The sequence below is a fragment of the Balaenoptera ricei genome, chromosome 3 (assembly GCF_028023285.1).
Source record: "Balaenoptera ricei isolate mBalRic1 chromosome 3, mBalRic1.hap2, whole genome shotgun sequence".
Classification (NCBI taxonomy): domain Eukaryota; kingdom Metazoa; phylum Chordata; class Mammalia; order Artiodactyla; family Balaenopteridae; genus Balaenoptera; species Balaenoptera ricei.
Genome location: NC_082641.1, coordinates 115,133,166 through 115,153,972, shown reverse-complemented (window position 1 = coordinate 115,153,972; position 20,807 = coordinate 115,133,166). Strand labels below are relative to the sequence as shown.

The following is a 20,807-nucleotide window of genomic DNA, read 5'->3' as shown; positions in this document are numbered from 1 at the left end:
TTAAGGAACCTCCATACTGTTCTCCATAGTGGCTGTATCAATTTACATTCCCACCAACAGTGCAAGAGTGTTCCCTTTCCTCCACACCCTCTGCAGCATTTATTGTTTCTAGATTTTTTGATGATGGACATTCTGACCGGTGTGAGATGATATCTCATTGTAGTTTTGATTTGCATTTCTCTAATGATTAATGATGTTGAGCATTCTTTCATGTGTTTGTTGGCAATCTGTATATCTTCTTTGGAGAAATGTCTTCTTAAGTCTTCTGCCCATTTTTGGATTGGGTTGTTTTTTTTTTTTATATTGAGCTGCATGAGCTGCTTGTAAATTTTGGAGATTAATCCTTTGTCAGTTGCTTCATTTGCAAATATTTTCTCCCATTCTGATGGTTGTCTTTTGGTCTTGTTTATGGTTTCCTTTGCTGTGCAAAAGCTTTTAAGTTTCATTAGGTCCCATTTGTTTATTTGTGTTTTTATTTCCATTTCTCTAGGAGCTGGGTCAAAAAGAATCTTGCTGTGATTTATGTCATAGAGTGTTCTGCCTATGTTTTCCTCTAAGAGTTTGATAGTGTCTGGCCTTACACGTAGGTCTTTAATCCATTTTGAGTTTATTTTTGTGCATGGTGTCAGGGAGTGTTCTAATTTCATACTTTTACATGTATCTGTCCAATTTTCCCAGCACCACTTATTGAAGAGGCTGTCTTTTCCACATCTTCTTTATCCATTCATCTGTTGATGGACATTTAGGTTGCTTCCATGTCCTGGCTATTGTAAATAGAGCTGCAATGAACACTGTGGTACATGACTCTTTTTGAATTATGGTTTTCTCAGGATATATGCCCAGTAGTGGGATTTCTGGGTCATATGGTAGTTCTACTTTTAGTTTTTTAAGGAACCTCCATGCTGTTCTCCATAGTGGCTGTATCAATTTACACCAATAGTGCCAGCTGGGGAGAAGGTACAGAGTAGGGAGACATGTTCTTGGAACTGGGGAACAGCCTTTGCAAAGGCCCTGGTTCAGGGAAGGGAAAGGGCCTTAGTGTCCTAAAAGAAGTGAGAGGAGAGAGGCCTGAGCTGCAGGAAGGCAGTGACGGAGGGGACCTGGCTGCATGAGGCCAGAGAGGGAGGCAGGGCCCGACCCTACAGAGCCTCGAAGGCCACGGATGGGGTTGGCTCTCAGGCCAGGTATGAAAGGAAGTTTTATGTGGCTTTAAGCCAGAGAGTGACATAAAAGTGTGGCTTAGGATGGACTGAATTTTTTTTTATTACTTTTGGATTATAGTTTATTGCAAAAGCTTTTAAGAAAGCATCAGAATAAAACAATTGTCTATGAATTGAAGAAGATTTAAAATGACCACTGTTAAAGATCTGGTAAGAGTTTTTTATAATGTAATCGACAAGAAAATGTGGACTGAATTTTCTTGAATTCTTGTTCTTAAAACCAGATTGTGTGCTATGTGAGAGGAGCTGGAGGACTCTGGGTGTGAGTGTGTGTGTGTGTGCACGTTCACGCACGTTCACACACGTTCACGCACACATGCGCTCACAGGACGATCCTAAAGCTCCCCTCGTTGGAGCTGGTAGCCTAGTAGAGGGGACTAGGGACACAGGTGCATACAGTCTAGGCTAGAAAGTCAGAAGTCCCATGAACTAAAGTTAAAATTCCAAGAAGGGAGCAGCCACTTCCCCCTGCGATTGGGGCTGGGCCATGGGTAGAAGGCAGGGAAGGGGCAGCATGGACCAGTGGTATTTACTAGTATCCCTAGTAGTTTAAGGGCATGTAAGGACTCTGGCTCAGACGCTGTGTGACTTGCTCAATCCTGCCCAGCCTTGATGTGGCAGAGACGGGGGACCAGGGCAAGGCTGCCCGAAGCCTATCTTCTATGTAAGGGCCACTTTGCCTTCCAGACACTTTCCTACCTGGAATCTGCATTTTCTTATCAGAGGATGACTTTAAAGTAATGCTGGAACATAGTAGGTGTCCAGTGAAAGCCAGTCTCCCATCTGAGCCTCCAGTTGCTCAAGGAGCCATCAGGTGGGGTGATGATCCTTGCCAGCCTCACGTGAGCTCACATCTGCAGAGACCCTGCTGTTCTTCATGTTCTGGCTGGCTGGTGTCAGTAGTCATGGCTAGTGGGTTCCCTGCCACAGAGCACATTCCCCCCACCCCACCCCGATCATGCTCATCCCACTTACTTGTAATACCTAGTTCCCTCTGGAGTATAACTCCAGGCCTTGGCTCTCTGCAGGTATTCACAGTACAGCATTTCTGGTGGGTATTTTGGCCTCATTGGCCCCCTAGTTCCATTTTGGAGAATCTATCTCATGGAAGCAAATAGAGATACACGTAAAGATCTGTATTCAAGGCTGTTCAGTGCCCTTGACTACAGTACTAAAGAAATAGAAACAACCGCCTCCTTGTCCATCATAGAAGAATGCTTGCACCCATCAGAGTGTGCCTTCTGTAGAATCCCCTTCCTCTGGGTGACCTCTGTGTTAACTCTTGCGGTATGGGGGGCCTCCTCCCCAACCTCCTGAGACGGAACCTCTGTCCTGGGACAGCTCTCACTCACTGTGTTGAGAGATCTTCCTTATACTGACTCAGGTTTTCTCTTGATAACTTCTAGACATTGGTCCAGGTTCTACTCTGGAATAGCATTAGGGCACAGGGTTACTGCTCCCTGTGCCAACACATTCTTGAGCATCTTGTCTGTGCATAGGAGCCGCTGGGTACCTGAATGAGCATAGTCCAAAGTAGCCAGTGATAAAGAGCTGCAGGGCACGAACAAGGGACTGGGAACACAGGACAGACATGCTTCAGGGAAGGGGCGGGGCTGTCTGAGACATCTTCTGCGAGGAGTAGCCTTGGAGCTGGCCCTTGGGAAAGGGTGGGAGGAACCTGGCCAGAGAAGGTAAGTGTTGCAGAAAACACAAGACCAAGGGAGCTAGGCTTCATTCTTGGCCGCCCACCCAGAAAATTCCCTACCAGTGAAGGCCACAGAGGTGAGAAGGAACTTGTCAAGGGCTCCAGCTTCTCTCCTCTGACCTTGACTGTGAAGAAAACTTTCAGAGCAGGAGAAAGTTATGATGTAGATGTGGCCATGCCTGTGTTCTGCGGCACTGGTGGTGAATGGCGCCATGTTGATGGTTTGCAGATGATGGTGTTCAGCTGGGTCTCCTTGGATCCATGTATCTGTCAGTTTCCAGCCTGTCTCTGGGCCTGTCCTGAAAAGGCGGTATCCCCGATGCCATCTACCCACCTCTGCTTCATTTTGCTGACTTGTTCTTCCTAAAGTGGATCATATGCGGCCCTCCCAGAATGGGGTTGCTTTGCTGCTGGTGACTAGAAAACAAACGTGGCTATGTTTTCTCTCATACACATGTCCCATAATAATTAACTGCCCCTCAGGAATGCAAGCACGTATTTTCTAAGATGATAGCAGCAGAGCCTATGGTAGAATTGCATGTGCCTGCACTCACCCTCGTGTGCACACCTGAGCTCACACACACTTAGCTGGAAGTCGTGGTAGCAAAACCCTCAGTACTTCTGACCCCTCCCGAGAAGAGGCAGGATTATGAACACTCAGAGAGGGAGGCAAAGGAAATTCTTGGCCCTGGGCTTTCATTTGATTTTTTTCCAATGAGCGTATCCATTGCTAAAGATTTCCTCTAAGGTCTCAGGGCTAGAAAGGGACCTTGCTTTCTTGGGCCAGCAAACAAAGATAATCAGCAAACAAGAAATCAAATGGGAATGCCAAAGGCCAGTGGGTAATTGTAACAGTTCCTCTCCTGCCCCCTTTTAGGAAGAAATGGAATTTTACAACAGTACTCCGCTATCCATTATCCTAAGGGAATAAAGAAAGCCCAGCCGTTCACTTACATTTCCCTAATAGCTGCTGTTACACTGCTGGCTTGGCACTTTGCATTAACAAAGCAGAATTTTAGCTGGGGCCTGTAAGTGTATATGTACGTGTGTGGGTTTTGCCTGCAGGCCCCAGTGGCCGAGCTTGTCAACAAGCTGAACTTTGAGTTAAAACCCCACCATCGCTCCCTCATAGAGCCCCTTGGTGCCAGTGGCTGTGTTCTGTTGTTGCCTCAATGGAAGGTGACTGCAGACACAGAGTCTCAGGCCACTTAGTGGAATTTACATAATCACATCAGCCTGCTAATCTTCATGATTTGATGTGGGCACGCTGAGGGCATTGTGAGTTTAGGTGGAGCTAGGTTTGATTAGGATCCCTGGACATATCTATTTGGTTTCAGGTATAAGGAAACCTTGATTCAAGTAATGTCCAGAAATGTGAGGAACACCAGAGATCTGGGTTTGTAATTCGGCAGGTTCCTTTCCTTCTTTTCTTTTGCCCATTGGTCACACAGATTGCTTCTGACACTCTTAAATGTAGAATGGCTAGAGGGTGGTGATGGGGGTCCTGAAATTAGTAGCACATAGAAATTTGCCACGTAGAAATTTTCTTGGATAAGTTAGCATTCTCAGAGAATCTTTACCGTTTCAGGACGTAAGAATAAAAACAGTTAAAGTAACACTTACCCCAAATAAATTCAGCCATCCAGAGTAATTAAATATCATTATGCTAATTAATAATTGGTACATGTGATGTGTGTTATAGGAAGTATATTTAACACAAATCTAGCATTATCTTTGAATTCTTTGCCCAATTTCTGGCACATAGTAGGTATATAATAAATGTTTACTGAAAAAGTAGACTGTCTCTAGGATCCTAACCACCTTTGGAATACTTATACCTTCAGTTTTGACGGCTTTGCTGAAACAGGCCCTCAAAATGCAGTAATGTAGAAACTTAGTTCAGATAGATCTGACCCCTTGTTTTTCACTGAAGCCTTTGAGGACTGGTCAGGCGGCTTTTACATAGATAAACTCCCTTTTTTCAGCCCTCCTTCCTGCACCTGGGAGATCTTTCTTCTGTTTCAATCACCTTGACTTTTTTAAACACTACTGGAGAAATGGAGGGTTGGCAGACAGGGGTAGGCTTGACAACATGCATTTCTTTAAAAATTCTGAAAATGCATTCCTTTTTTAGATTTTGAACAGATTAAACCAGCAATACGTGGTTGTAAGAGAGTCACATACTAGACATATAGAGTAACAAAGTGGAGGTTCCCTTTCTCACGCCCTCAGTCTTACCTGGCTAAGGGTGTGTTCCCTGTGGTGTGTTCCCTCTTAAACATTTTCAGCTCTTTTACACATGCACGTACAGTGCTGTTAGAAACTCTCCTCTGGCTACTGAATCTTGTCATCTATGAAGATTAGATGCTTTTCACCTGCCTGGGCCATTACACAGCTCAGGTGAAAGGCAGGTCTTGGAGGCTCAAGTTGAAATGAACTGCTGCCCAGAGGCTGCCGTTCACATACACCCAGAGAGACGTTCCTCCTTTTGGAATTGCATCCATACCAGGCACATATCTTTTTGGTGGCCCTGGTTCTGCTCTAAAAACTTAAAAAATACGTCCTTTTCCTATGGGTTTGAAGGTGCTTTAGAAAGCTGGCTTGGTGGTGGTTTGGAAGCATGCCTGGGGACTGATGGCTGTCTGCTAATTCTGACACCTGCTTATCTCTTCTGATGGATCTGAGCTTCGACCTGGCGTATGTCAAACCCTCAGCCTCCTTACCTGGACCAAGCCAGATGGAGTGAAGACACACAAGGGTGCTGGCTTCCCTGTGAGTGACATGCCAGCTTGAATCAGTGGATCAGGAGATGCTCAACCCTGATGACCAGGGCCCACCTTGTGAGTCTGGGTCCTCCCATAAGTCTGCTTTGCTCACGAAGTCTCCTCGACTCATACTCACTCCCGACACTTCCCATGTTCTTCCCATGTTGCACTATCACTTCCCTCCTTCTTGGAGCTGCCGGGAGGAGTGAATGTGACAGTTCATGTAAAGGGCCTGGAACATTGCGAGAGCTCAGAACATGGTCCTTATTGTTGCTGGTAGTAATAACAGTAGTATCAGCAGAATCATAAGTCCTCAATAAATGTGTAGCTGCTATTATCATTATTATACATTTGCCCTTTTAAATTTCAAACTTCTGTAAACAGCATGTGCTTATACCATGTGAGTGCCCAGTAGCCCTTAGAACACTCCCAGTTGCACAACATAGTAACAATAGTTACTCCACGGAGGCTGGGAGTTCTTTCCACAGTTCTCTAATAGACATCTGTTTATTAGGAAACTTGGACTCTCTTTGGACAGGATCTTGCGTCTGGGACCTTCTTCATCTGGAAAAGGAAGGAGACTCCTGAGCCCACGGGCACCAGGATGGAGCATGTCTCATGTGGGAGCCTTTCTCTCTCACAAAACAGCTTTTGTAAATGACACAGGCCATTATGCTCCTCCTGTGTAATTTTATGACTTGGTATAATGACTCAAATAATCCTAACAATGGAGGAATTATAGCCTCATTTTACAGGACAGATTATTTCAGTGGTTAACATGTTTTCGTTCCAATTAACATTCATTATTTTGTCTCTGGTTCAAAATAGCCACCATATCAACTATCTGAGTATCTTCCATCCTTGTTTCAGAAGCAATTAGTTCTGATTTTGCAAACAAATTCAGTCTTGGTTTTCAATGGGCAGTTTGACATTAACATGAAGGTAAAATGCAGTAATGCTGGCTGCCAGCAAACAGGCACTGTGATTAATGGAAAGGGTTGGTTCCTGGGTGGGTTCTCCAGGCCTCTGAGCTGACAGGTCTGCCATAGAGATTTGACGAGAGAACAAAGACAGGACAGAGAAGAAGGGCCTGGGACTGGTTATGTAGGCCTCTGTTTTTTCCTTCCATTAAATTATTCCATTATTATGGCAGCATCTACTGCCAGGGTGTTGTTGTTGGCGAGGAGTCAGGGAGATGTGTTCAGGGCATTTAGACTGGAGTGGAGCAGTCACAGAAAAGAACTGGAGTGCTGCTGCTACTGTTTGTGACCTGGAATTGCTTTTCTCTTTTACCAGCTGTTCATATGCAGAGTAAAACAGTTCTGTCAAAAGTTATGCAAACACGTTAGAATGCACAGTGTATTAAATAAAATGAAGGGGTCTTCTTCAATAACTGAAGAAAGGACTTCCCTGGTGGCGCAGTGGTTAAGAATCCGTCTGCCAAGGCAGGGGACACGGGTTTGAGCCCTGGGCCGGGAAGATCCCACATGCGGCGTAGCAACTAAGCCCATGCGCCACAGCTACTGAGCCCACAAGCCACAACTACTGAAGCCTGTGTGCCTAGGGCCTGTGCTCCACAACAAGAGAAGCCACCGCAATGAGAAGCCCGGGCAACACAACGAAGACCCAAAGCAGCCAAAAATAAATAAATAAATAATTTAAAAAAATTTTTTTGAAAAAAATGTCAGCAGTTCTATGCAGCTGCAGCCCCTACCCCACTGCATCATTCAAATATTTTGATACACTTTGTTGAATTTCATCCTGTGGGATTGATATCAGGAAATTTACACCTGCATGTATATTGATTGCTGGAAAAAAGTTCTCTAGAAGTCTTTGTTCTGACACTTTTACTGTGGGCCCTGATTATGGCCCTACTCTGCCCATGGTCATGTGAAATACTGGGTCACAACTCCTGTCATCAAAGACTCCCTTGCTTGTCATCTGGGGAAGTGGCAGGACTTGGGACTTGCCTTGATTGGTGAGGGTAGGGATCTCTGAGTGAAGAGTGGCAGGGTCCAGTGGGAAGCAAGAGCAGGACATGCTGACGTGTGGACTTGTAGGTTAAGGTTGACTTTTCCAGGAACTAGGACAGGAAAGGGCAGTCATGATCTGGTCTGTCTTGCCTGCAGCTATTGCCGTCTTATAAGAATGTGGTCGTCATCCACTGTGCTGCCAGTGGTGAGTTGCTCTTGTAAATAAAATGAATAGTAATAAATGTATTTGCATTGTGTACCTTATAGAAATCCTCTGAGTGGTGTTCCAAAAAGTAGTTTTAGAACAAGTATCAACATGTAATTCTGTGCAGTGCTGTTAACTTGCTAGAAGATCCAAATAACACATTACTTGAATACCACCCAATCATGTTTGCTGGCAATTTCTAGTATTTGAATTTTCACTTTAAGCTACATTTCTTTATAAATACTACTAAACTTAATATTTCCTATTTGTTTTTAAAAAACACATAAATATAGTATTGAGAAGAAGACAGAAAAACTTATTATTTCAGCAATTCTCCAGAGTTCTTGAGAATTCTCATTTCTCGTTCCCGAGTTTAAAAATTACTCTCAGTTGGGAATTTGGAAGCTCTGTCTCGGAGGTCCTCCCCCAGCTTTGGAGACAATCTCCCTTCAAGAGGATGGGGGTCCCTCAGCCCTCAGAAGCACAGGAGAGTCCTCCCTACCCACTTTTCTGCTGTCTTCAGACATTTTTGCTAATTGTTTTTTGCAAGTCTGAATTAGGATTTCTTAGTCGGTCAAATTCTTACTGCTTAAACAACATGCGATTTTTGTCTTCTGGTTAGTGCTAATAATTTCCAGAAATAAAAGGAGAAAGTTCTAAAAGTCCAAATTAATAAATTCACTTATTTCACTGAGCACACCCATGTGTCAAGGGTCAACCATGTTTCCAAGCACCAGGAGCAAAAATTTGATTAAGACGCAGTCACTACCCTTGAGGAGTGTACAGTCTATTGAGGAAGACAGAAACAAAATGAACTGCTTTGTGCTGTGGTGACTGTCGCAGTTGGGTCTGAACAAGGTGTGTGTTGGGACAAATAATGTCATGGTTAATTCTGCTTGGGGTAGGGCTCCCAGGGGGAGGAGAAACTTCATGGAAAGCAGTCGATTTGCAGCTTAGACAAGGGGCAGATATTTGCTCTGTAGGTAGAAAGCGTTTACCAAGTCAATACAGACTTGAGTTTGCATGGCACATGTAAGGGGCTGATATGGCTGGCTGGAGGTAGAATCAGTAGGACCTGAGTGATGGGGAGAAGTGGTGAGGGCAGGGAAGGGAGGTAGGTGTCCAGGATGGGCTCCAAGGCTTTTAGCTTGGGTGTATGCCAGGTCCTATCTGAATCATAGTAGCGTCTTAACATTTGGTCCAGTCAATCAAGGTGCTTGCTTGGAGACCAGTGGGGGAGACTGAGCAGAAGTGATCACAGGACCGTGCTGGGCTGCGAGTGCAGCCTGCCTGCCTGTGGAAGTCCTGGAGACTTCCTGGGGGAGGGGATTTTTGAACTGGGCCTTGAAGAAGGCCTTATGAGGCAGAGAGGGTTGGAGGAGAGAAACGTGGGTGGGAATGAAGGTGTTTCAGATCTGGGAAAAGCTCACACGATGGCACAGGGTACAGAGCCCTTTGGTGGCCTCTGGGAAGTAGCAAAGGGTGGCTGGAGAAAAAATATTTGGCATTGGTGGTCAGTGTGTGTGTGCACATTGTGTGCATGGGTGTGTATATGCGTGCACACGTGCGTGTGCATGGGCTGTGTGCGTGTGCATGATGTATGTGTGTATGCACGTGCATAGGTGTGAGTGTGCATGGGGGTGTGTGTACATGGGGTATGTGTGTATGCGCATGCATAGGTATGTGTGTGTATACATGGATGTGTGTGTGGCGGGGAGGTTGGAGAGGGAAGCAGACAGACAGTGACCCAGTGAAGACAGGCTCAGTCAGTTTAACAGCAAAACTAGGAGTTCAGACGATGCCCTAGGAGGTGGGGAGAAGATGGAGAATTAAAGCATGGGAGTCGCGTCACCAGATTTGGACTTAAGAATCATCACTCTGCTTCAAAAACATACATGCTGGGAATTTTGGTAAACTTAAAAAAAAAGGATCAAGAATAAGGAACTGAGCGAAAGAGAGTAAGCAATGCCGGTGATCTTCCGATTGTCTTTCTTCTCTCCCTCTTGCCGGTTGGGATGTTCTGTGCCGCGCTGTGTGTAGGGTAGGAGGCGTGGCTGCCCCCAGCAGCAGCCAGGCTGGGATGGAGTTAGGGCTCTGTGGCCAAAGGGAAGGCTGGCAGGACCTGCCTCCTGGACTAAATTGCTTGTGTCGCCCCAGTTGATGAATGTCTCTGACATTGGGAATAGCAGTCCCATCAAGACACCTTCATCGGATTTCACTCTTCATTGACTCAAGAAGTGAAATATCTTAGAGCCAGAAAGCTTAGTCCCTTGCCTTGACTGGGTTGGTTATTTTTTATGGTTTGCACTGAATTGTGGGGATTGAAATATACACACAATAACCAGGGAAGTTATGCCTCCTTGGGCTCACATATACTTGTACATTACTTTGTGTAATTTGGCCTCTGGACGGAGACTATAGGTTTGGGTGCCATCTCCGCTAGGGTCCTAGTGGGGTAAGGAACACCTGGGTTTGCCTGGATATAATAAGTATGTTTGTCTCATTAGAAATGGGAAAACTCAGAATGGCTTGGCCTTTGTACCTCTAGTCCCCAAGGCATCCCAGGAGAAGTCAGACGTGGTTCCTCCTGGGCATAATCCATGACCACCTGGCATCAGGTATGAGAGAGAGCTTTCTCCACTGCAGGTGCAGAGTCAAGGACAGTGCTTCACGGGGATTTTATTTATAAAACTGAGCCCTGATGGTGAAAATATAGATGCCAAAATAGGGGAATTAAAATGGTCCTAGAGCAATGCAGTCATTTTCAGGATAACTTCAACCTGACAGATGTATATGGAGGAACTTGGCCATATTTCTTTGTGACACTGGGCAGTTCACTTCTGCTATGTGTGTCCAATTCCTCATTTATAAAATAAAGTTCTTAGACTAGATTCATTTTAAGGTATTTTCTGGCTCAGATAGTCTGTGATTTTGTGATTAACTGCTAGTAACCGCTGCAGTGGTCAGCACGCAGGGTACCACCCACTCACCCAATAAGGATATATCGAGCATCCTTGATGCATCAGGCCCACTAGGAAGCACTGGCCAGCTTCACCTCTTTGCCTTCCCTTAACGCGCTTGATAGTGACGTTCAGGTCCAGAAACAGGGATAACCCGCCACTAGCTGGTGATTAATAGGTCGTTCTATCTTTTCCTCAAAGCCAGTGGCTCAGTGTTCACTTCTCCCTTGTCTGCCTTTGGCTGAGCTCCTTCAGGCTTCCTTCCTCTGGGGCATCACTGCACACGGTTATGTCTGCTCCAGCAAAGCAGCCCACTCTTTGGACTTTATTGCCGCTTTCTGGCAACTCAAAACAAGAACTGCTTCAGTTGTGGCAATGCACGCTGGGAACTGACCCAGGAGAAGGGCTGCCAGACACCAGAACTGCTGCCTGTATTTGCTGATTCATTATCAGCATCAGACAGTCTGCTCTGCGAATGATGATAAATGTGTGGCGTTCTTCTGAAGGAATCACGTCCTCTGAGATTAACCCTGTGCCGGCAGCCGGCTTGTCCGCTGTATGGCATCCCATGCCCTACGATCCCCTTTTCAGGAGTCCAGGACACACCTTGAAAGAAGAAAGTGTGTTTGGTTAAGGATAATAGGAGACCTCATGTCCATGTGATTTAGAAATGCAAACAGTAGGTGTTTTTATTCCAGACAGAGAGGCAGGGACAAGGTGGGTAGCTGCTCTGGAAGCGGGGAGGCGTTGGAGACAGGAGCCCCAGTGACAAACATGCAGGTGCCCCAGCAAATTTTCAGGCTGCTCATCTAGGTGGGACTGAGATGGGTTGAAGAAGAGTCATCCCTGGACACACTACAGCTGTGTGAATGTTACCGCACACCTAGACACCCGTTGTCTCCATCACTGTGGGCAAGACTCTTCCCCAGCTTGGCTTTAGTTGCTTCTGTTAGGAAAATGAGTCACCTGGACCAGGCCATCTCCAAGTGCCCTCGTAGGACTTCCTCTACCAGTTCATTGGTCCGACGGGCTCAGCCCTACAACCTGTCCAGCCTGGGATCCCTGATGGCTCCAAGTGTTGTGCTGTGGCTACGTGGTCCTCCTCTCGATGTCAGCCTCCAAGGCAGTTCCCCAAACAGACCTTCCTCCTCTTACTGCCTCCCCCAAATCGCTGGGGCAGGTTTGAAGTAGGATAAGAACCAAGTTGGTGGGTGCCGTTTCTTTCTCACTTTCCTTCATTTGGAAGAGGGTAGGTTATGTCAGATGCCAAACCCCAGTTCCCGAGGAGCTGGAGATCCATTCCACACCTGGCAGAAAAGATGTCCTCCTTGGGGCCCATGAGTTGTGGGGAGTTCAGCACCGTTCCAAACCTAGGGCTTTAAAATTAAGTCATATTTCTATGGCAACGGTACTTTCATTCCCTATACCTCCATCTATTGGGACAAATAATAATGATAACAGCAGACACCAATTTTGTTGCTTCCTATTTTCCAGGCATTATACTGAGTCGTTTACATACATCAGCTCATTTCAATCCTCATACCATCCCCTTGAAGGAGATACTATTCCGAGCCCCCCCAACCCCCATTTTACAGATAAGGAAACTGAGATTTACAGCATGAAATATCCTGCTGCAATCACACTGTAAGAGGCAGAGCTGACTTTTGAACCTGTGTTTTCTGACTCTAGTGCCCGAATAAGCACCTCACAGGACTGCCAGAGCAAAGCACTTCAAGGGCACAGTGCCCGCCTGATTGATAGGCAGCTCACACTCACTTGTCCTCCACCCAGAACTCGCCCCTCAGCTGGGAGAGTGGCTCCCAGTGGTTTGCTGGGAAAGCAGCCTCAACTAAGAGAGAAAGGGAGGCCATAACTGCAGGCCTTTATTTCGGTGGTTTATGATATGGTGATGGGGTTCCTTCCGTCGACATAAGCCATCCTAATAGCACCATTTATCATTATGACAAAGGTCAGGATAGGGGGAGACTGGAGCTGGAATGAAAGAGCAAAATTATGATGATTTTAGCAGTTGAAAGTGACATCACCTCAGAACCGCGCTATTGAATGGCAAATTGAAAGCCGGACTGAAATTGCTTTAAAACGTATCCCGAGATGGTTTTCCACAGCTGTGATAAAGTCATTTGGTTGTGTTTGGAGATGCATTTCTATCTAGACTGTTCTCTGAGTTGTCTCTGCACCCTCCCACTCAGAGGCTGCTGGTCGGCCCCGGAGGCGTCTGAGGCTCTGGGTGCTGTTTGGGGGCACCTGCGATCTGCCACAACCCAGATGGGGCGCTGGGGAAGCTGACGGAGTCATTCTCTCATTGTCTTTTTAGTGTGTTGTGAATGTCTCTTCATGTCAGTAAGTCATGTGTTTACAGCATTTTTAATGGCCACATTGCTTTCCTCCATCCATCTGGTGGGTTGAACCTAGGCTTTTGGAACTGTCTCCTGCCCCCTGTCAGCAAGTTGGAACAAATGGGGGTGCTGGCCAGGGGCCTTCAGGATGTGCCTGGCTATTTGACCAGCCTTTATTTATTTGGCCTGTATCCAGGTAACCTGGAGGAAAGACCATGGAGACCAGAGCTTCAGTTACTTTATGCCCTCTTTTTTTCATCCTCAGGCAAAAGAAGGGGAATGTAGCCCACAGACACTGGGTTGGACCTTCGAATTTGGTCAAGTGCAAGCCCTGTCCCACGGCACAGTCAGCCATGGTCTGCGGCTCCGACGGCCACACCTATACGTCCAAGGTCGGTCTTCTTCGTTCTCTTTTTTGTCATCAAAAAGTACTCTGTGTCTGTTTGTTCTGACAAGGCTCTCTGGGCCAAAACTGGGGCCTGTGAATCTCGGTGGACTTTGGGGCTTGCCCTTGAGAAACTGCCACATGAACAGACTCTTTGGCCTAAGAGACAAGATAAAAGTGTTCTCTCCTATGTAACTGGAGTGATCAAGGGCTTAGGGGAAGGGTGATTCTGAGAGTGGTGTGTGATCCTGAAGTGAATCTAGGCCAGCTTCCTGGAGGAGGTGAGGAAGTAAGCTGTTCCAAAGCTCAGCTGATGGGGAGCTAAGATGTGAGGGAGGCCCAGGATGCCTGCCTTACAGACAGCGTGGTGATAGGGAGGTGTATGATGTCGGCACACGTTTAAGCTGCATTTATTGTGTATCTAGAATGTATCCAGCACGACACCAGGTCCTGGGGCTAGAGGGGCTGCTGTTCCTTTCTCTGGGGACTTAAGGGCTTACAGTCTAATGCGGTGGGGGGCAGGGTTGCTAGTATGGTGACAGGTCATTTTAACTCAAACCAGTGAAGAGAAAATGGTTTCATAGAAAAAGGGACTAGGCATAAAGTGGGTCTATTTATTCTTACTGGAGCAAGGAGGAGAAGTTTCACAGAGGAGGAGCATTTCATCTGGGCTCTAATAAAAGGAATTGCAGGCAGGGAAGCAGGGCTCACTAGGGTGGAGGAAGGAGGTGACCATTTGTTCTTGGAACTCCAGGCAGTGTCCTTGGGCTAAGGTTGTCCATTTGTGTTTGGGAATGGGTACATTTCGTTGGGATAATGAACGAAAGAAACCACAGAATTGACAGGGGTTTGCTTATTCTCTTATTCAACAAATATAAATCAGCACGAGCTCCCACACCCTTAGTGCTAGGCATGAAGAGTTGTGTGTGCGTGTCCGAGACAGGGTGGAGGGCGAGGAGTTGGGCTCTGACTCTCCCATCCCCTCCAGCCAGAGCTGCACCGCTTTTCTCTCTCTTCTTGTTTTCTCTGTAGGGATCATATGCAGAAGGGAGTCTGGGGCTGATGAGAGTTGTAACTGGTGACTCCCTGGTCACTTGTTGCCTTGTGGTCCTTGGGCTTGGGCCTTTACGCCGGTCCCACCTCTGTCCCTCCCCCACTGCACACATAGCTTCTGTTCTCTGTGATCCCCTCACCATCCTGACCTTTACAGCATGGAGACTGCATAGGCCTGGGGGTCCCTCACTGCCTGCTGTCCTCAGAAGCTTATCAGGATTATTACAAGTAATAATGATAATCATGTATTATTATTCATCAAAAGAGTGAGTCATGTACTTTTATTCACTGAAAGTAGATGTTTATTCTCTCGGATTTTCACAGTTTTCTAACCAAAGGGAATATATGTAACAAAGCGGGAAGCCAGAAGGTTCATCTAGCTTGCACCCAGACCCGTGTAAGCTGCTTTAGGATATCAGTATCATAATTACTGCTTGGTAGTTCCTTTGTTCTTTCAACAGGTATCACTAGAGCCCTTCTTATGCACCAGGCTCTGTGCCAGGTGCTGGGGAAACTTATGATAGAGTGGAAATTAGAAAGTTGGCTCTTCTTCACGGCCAGAGTCAGTAAGCCACACCTCCCCAACGTCAGACCTGCCGTGTGAATTACAGCTTCTCTGCCCAGGGTCACAGCCACAACATCCTGGCTCAGTAGCTCAGCCCAGCTTGGCTGAGTGTGTCTACCATCCCTGCTTCGCCTCTCTCCCTGACCCCAAAGGAACCACAGGCTTGCTTCTAACACCCTGTGCTGTCTGGACTAGTGCATTTATAATAACATTGATGACTCAGATCCGTCCCCCACTCCCCGAAGGCAGATCAGGCCATCATTGTCTTTCACCTAAAGCCCAGCTTCTAGGTATGTGAACAATTGCCTGGAGATTCTGTTAAAATGCAGATTATGACAGAGCAGGTCTGATGTGGTGCCTGAGATTCTGCATTTCTGACAAGTTCCCAGGTGACATCCATGCTGCTGGTCCACGGACCACACTTTGAGTAGTGAGGACTTTGGTTTCTATAGACACCGCCTATTGGGACTCCTTACCTCCAGTCTGCCTTTCCCCGGCCCCCCAAATCCATTTCCACATGACATAAGAGGTGAGGGTAATTCTGCAATAAAAGTCTGTTTGTACGTCTCCCCCACTTAAAATGTATGGATAGCTCTCCTCTTGCGGTCGCAACTAAGCTGAGACCCTTCACCGTCAACAGCACAGCCCTCCAGAGTCTGTCTCCGTAATCACCTACTCTAGACAGATCCTTCATTCGTTTGTCCAGCAACTATCTCTTGGACACTTGTCATTGTTCTAGGCACTGTGCAGAGCATGGAAGGGCAGTGGGGAGCCAGACCGACGCCATCCCTGCTCACTTGGAGGTTACACTCTGGTAGGGGAGACAGACAGAAATAACTGACCACACAAATCAATAGGTAACTTCAAATTTTGGTAACTGGTACCAAGCAAATACATGTGGTGCTCTGAAAGAGAGACAGAGTGCTTATAGCTTCAAATGCCAGCTCCCCCTGACCCCTGAGCTACAAGGAGCAGTCGTAACCTGTCAGCTGTGGCTTGAAATGCTGTCAGCTGCCCAGGGAATGTCTCTGCAAATGTTTGCTGGTCAGGGCCCCCCCTGCAGTTTGAGCAGGAAAGTTGGCTTTTTGTGTTAGAGAAGGTTGCCTGCTGAGAAGGCCTTTCTGAGGAGGTGTCCTTTCAACTCTGAGAGGGGGCATTGGTAGAATGTTCTAGATAGAGGAAATAGCATAGGCCAAGGCTCTAAGGCAGGACGATGAGTTTGAAGAGCTAAGAGGATGCCCTATTGGTGGCTGTGACAGTGAGGGGAGAGGCACAGGGGATGAGGAGGAGAGGGCAGATGTGAGGACAGTCCAAGAGGAGACATTCAGCCAAAGCTTGGAAAGTGAGCAGGTGGTGAGGCAATGCCAGGCTTGCAGGACGCTTGCTACTGTAAGTGCCTTCTTGCCCACGTCTGCCTTAAGTGGCAGGCTTAAGAGCGTGTGTGGCCCTAGAGGTAGAAACAATGCCTGTCTACCTTCACCAGGCACAGGACACACAGTGGGTGCTCGGTATCATGGATAAGAGAGAAGAGCCACTGAGGACCCCAGCGGGGAAGGAATGGTGAGGTTCCAGTCTGTGCAACCCCTCAGGGATTCGAGTGAAGGGGTTGCCGAGAGCTTAGTGATTGAGAGAAATAAACCATCCCCAGCCTGGGCCAAGTTGCTTAGCTAAACACCCAGCCTGGAGCCCCGGCAGAGAGAGGCTCTTTGCAATGATTCCGTCTTTGTGAAGATCCAGTTTGTGCTGTTGAGTTATTCCCTCCAGCTCTGGAGTGAACTGTCTGATCCTGGAGCCTGCGATTAGAGACGAGCCATGAAATGTCAGTGAGTGATCAGGGCTGTTTGGGCAAGTGGCACGTTGCACATCAAACTCCAGCAGCAACCTGCCCGCTAGCCTCTGTCTCTCATTCGCAGAAGGAGCTTCAAATGCCAGCTGCCCATGACCCCTGAGCTACAAGGAGCAGTCGTAACCTGTCAGATGTGGCTTGAAATGCTGTCAGCTGCCCAGGGAATGCCTCTGCAAATGTTTGCTGGTCAGGGCCCCCCTGAAGTTTGAGCAGGAAAGTTGGCCTTTTGGGTTAGAGAAGGTTGCCTGCTTACAGGTTGTTTAAGAGGCAGGACCAGGATTTGGAAGGCTCCTTTGCAATGATTTTTCAAAAGAGGAATGGCTTCCAGATACTGCTGGGCAGAGCCCCAAAGCCTGCCCCAGCCTGCTATTCCTCTTGTGCCCTTGAATTCCTGCACCTGCCTCAATCCTGAGTTTCCCAGACCTGGTCAGCTGTCTTTTCTTGGAGCAAGAGAAGAGACCTGATGCCTTCTTATCCGAACTTGTAGTGCCTTTCTCCCCATCCTCCATGTGGGGTAGACTGAGGCCCAAAGAGTCAAGGGCAGTGGCAGAATTTGACACTCAGAGTCTCTTGCCTGGATATCTGTGATCACCTGCTTCCAGTTAAAACAAAGGGGAGAGGCTGGTGGAGGGGCAGCAGTGCAGTGGAAAATGGTGTGGGTGTTGGTTTTTGACATTCATCTCCTAGTTTTCTATCCACTTCCAGAAAGTTGGCGTTCTCTTTTTCCTAAAGAAATGAATCAAATGACTCATGCTGAAGGCATGCGTTGACTGCTCAAGACCTCTGAAGCCAAGACCAATTCTAAACCCCCGTGGTGTGCAATGAGACTTCCTTCCAAGGGGGATATTTCAGAGTGGTCAGGTTCAGTATTGGAGTGATTTAGCTATTGCCCCTAAACATATGGCCACTTCTTTACTGAGGTTCAAGAGCACATGTTAGTCTCACAGACAAAGCTGTCACAGGACTACCAGTAGATGGGCAGTTAATAGAGTGAATGAGTTAACTGTTAGTGAACAAGTGACTTCCCATTCCCTGGAGTTATGGCCTTTTTTGGGTCATTGGGGTCAAGAAACAAAGGACAAATGAGACCAGGATGCATGCACAACTGGGAGTGATTTGATGTCATAAATCACATTCACAAAAAATCAGTTTTGGCAAAAATATATTGCAGCCCAGTCCCGTCATCATCAAGGAAACGTGTAATAAATAATCCCAGTCCTCCAGGGGAAGTGTTCACCCTTTCACAGATGGATCTGAGGTCTGTGGGGAGCACTGACAGGAGAAGGGGGAGGAAGGAGCATGGGTATCAGCTCTGTCCTTGATGCCCGGTGTTTGTCTTCGGGTTCCATCAAACAAGCTTGCTTTCTGCTTCTGGGCCCTGAACAATCAGAAGCTCCTAGAATGGGGGTGGGGATGCATTTAGAAGCCTCTGTCTGTAGCAGGGCTCTTCCAGTGTCCTGGCATCAGGGACACCACTCAGACCTCTGTGACTCCCCCAGGTCAAAGATAAAACCTGCAAGAATGCACAACATCTTGAGATGAAGGGATATAAGATGTTACATGGCAATAAATGACTCTATATTCAGACTCTACAAAGCATAACTCACAAAAGATAAGGAACAGAAAACTCCCCGCTGGGAATAGGCAAGTGGAGGCCAGCACCGCAGCTGGTTTGAGAATGTGGTAGAGACCCTGCCCCTCGACGTGGCTTCTAGGTAGTAAGGATCACCCTTATCATTTAACTTGCCCTGATGTCACATTCTCCTGGCCAGGAAAACTGAAGGAGTCCAGAAATTCAGCAAGTGTTTATTGAATTCTTTCTTACTCTGTGTCATGCATTGTGCTAAATACTGGGGATATGACAGAAGACGAAGCCCCGGTTTTCACGGAACTTACAAGGAAGGTAGACAGATTACAAAGCAGTGTCCTTTCATTAAAATAGGTGTTCAGATAAGGGATGTTCGGGATGCTGCAGGACCCAGAACAGGGCCTCCTCAGCCAGTTTGGAGGTGTGACTAGTCTTCTTAGAGGAAGTGATGGCCCATTGAGATCTCAAGGCTGGAAAGAGTCTCCTGGAGTATGAATGGAGGTGGAAGGTATAGAGAGTTCATTCATCAGAGGAAAGAGGGGGCTTAAGAGATGAAACAAAGCACAGACCCTCTTGAAGGAACCGGTGAATGTGTCACTATGGCAGTGTCGCATGGGGATTGGGGACAGGGGTTAACTAGACACAGAAATGAGGCTAGAAAAAGTGTCAGGGGCCACTTTTCCAGGGCCTTGAAGGCCAAATGAGAGGGGTTGCACTTTACCCTAAGATCACTGGGGGTCTTATTAAGGACTTTGATTTTTTCACTGGCTTACACTGGCTGCAGGATGGGAGCGGTTGGGCAAGCCTGGAAGCCTGGACTTGTTTTGTGGTTGCAGAGATGGATGGGAAGCAGTCTGAAGGGGCATTCAGGAAGTCATAGCTGGACTTGGTGACTGTCTCAATTTCAAATACAGAGAGTCATTTTAGTTGAGCTCAGCAGAAGGACATCTTCACCCTCTGGATCCCAATGGGACTTGCGGTTGCTCTTGCCAGCAGCTTTGTGGCCTCAGCCTAAACCAGAGGGACCCCGTCGTTTGTGAGTGCCTTTCCTTTCTCTGCTGTTATCTGCGTAGAAAGATGAAGGCTCCTGGGGTCCTGGCTGCCAGTTTCTAATTTTGCCTGTAAGAAGGGAAGCAGCACTGTGGCTGATGGAATCTGGCCAGCCCAGGCTTCAGGTGGGCAATCTCAGCTTTCTCTCCCTTTGGAGGGGAGAGCGGTTTGGGAAAACTGTGAGCAGATCTGGAGTGGTGCTGGGGACCTGGAAACTCAGAAGGGAGCGGGAGTGGAGGTCCCCGCTGCTCCAGGTTCTGGCCCTGGTGGGTGTCTCCTGGCTAGGCCTCTTTTAATAGGACTGCATTGACATCTCTCCCCCTGCACCCACCTGACCGGAGCTCAGACGTCAGGGCTGGGACTGCTCGTGTCCAGGCAGAAGCTGCACGGCCTGACCTCTGAGGGGAGGGCCCTTGGAGTGGCCCTGGGAGCCCTGTTCACCCTGCTAGCTGGTATCAGCCCGGCTGCTGGGAATAGACAAACAAGCCGGCAAACACCTGTCTGCTCTTCCCCTCCTCCCACGACGTTTACTTCATTAACAGCTGTTAAACAATTAGCAAATGGCTCATTTCTGTCTAGATGCAGAAGAGAGATGCAGAGTTAAGAAGCGCTGTGAAGGAAGATGGTTCTCCTCTGTTCTGAGTGCGCACACGCGAGGGAGGGGGAGAGAGAGCTTGCCTTACAGCGTTGGCATTTCTTTCAACACGTTGTTGCTGCGGATTATATTATTTTCAGAGTCGTCTTAATAGTTTCGAACAATTGCTACCAAGTAAAGGTCATGTTTGAAGTTCTTGGCAAATGGAGACTCTGTTGGCCGGCATTTCCCATGAACAGGCTGTTCTGAGGGTCAGAGCCAATCCAGGGCATGGATTTGTTAAGCCTTCTCAAGACAGTGTCGAGCTCGGTATGTCTTAGTCTCCCCAGACTTTTATGGCCCTGCATCCATGACAGGCGTGGGTGCTTTTTACGTGCGGCTCCTCTTCTTTGCTTTTTGGCTGAGTCGAGGCTGTCGGTGTTTTGGGTGACATTTTTAGATAGCCCTGCCTCCATAGAACCTGCCGGGTGAGAATTGTCTTCACTTGCAAATGGCTCATTGGCAAGGGCCTCACTTCTGACTAAGCAGAAGAGAAGATGA

General features: G+C 47.4%; 1 protein-coding gene across 1 annotated transcript in view; it reads left to right on the top strand.

Annotated features, from left to right (window-relative positions):
• SPOCK1 (SPARC (osteonectin), cwcv and kazal like domains proteoglycan 1) overlaps positions 1–20,807 on the top strand; it is a 556,485-nt gene that overhangs the window by 405,917 nt on the left and 129,761 nt on the right. Inside the window, exon 5 of the mRNA XM_059917154.1 lies at positions 13,451–13,577. Within this exon, the coding sequence (XP_059773137.1) occupies positions 13,451–13,577 (127 nt within the window). The remainder of the gene's footprint in view (positions 1–13,450; positions 13,578–20,807) is intronic.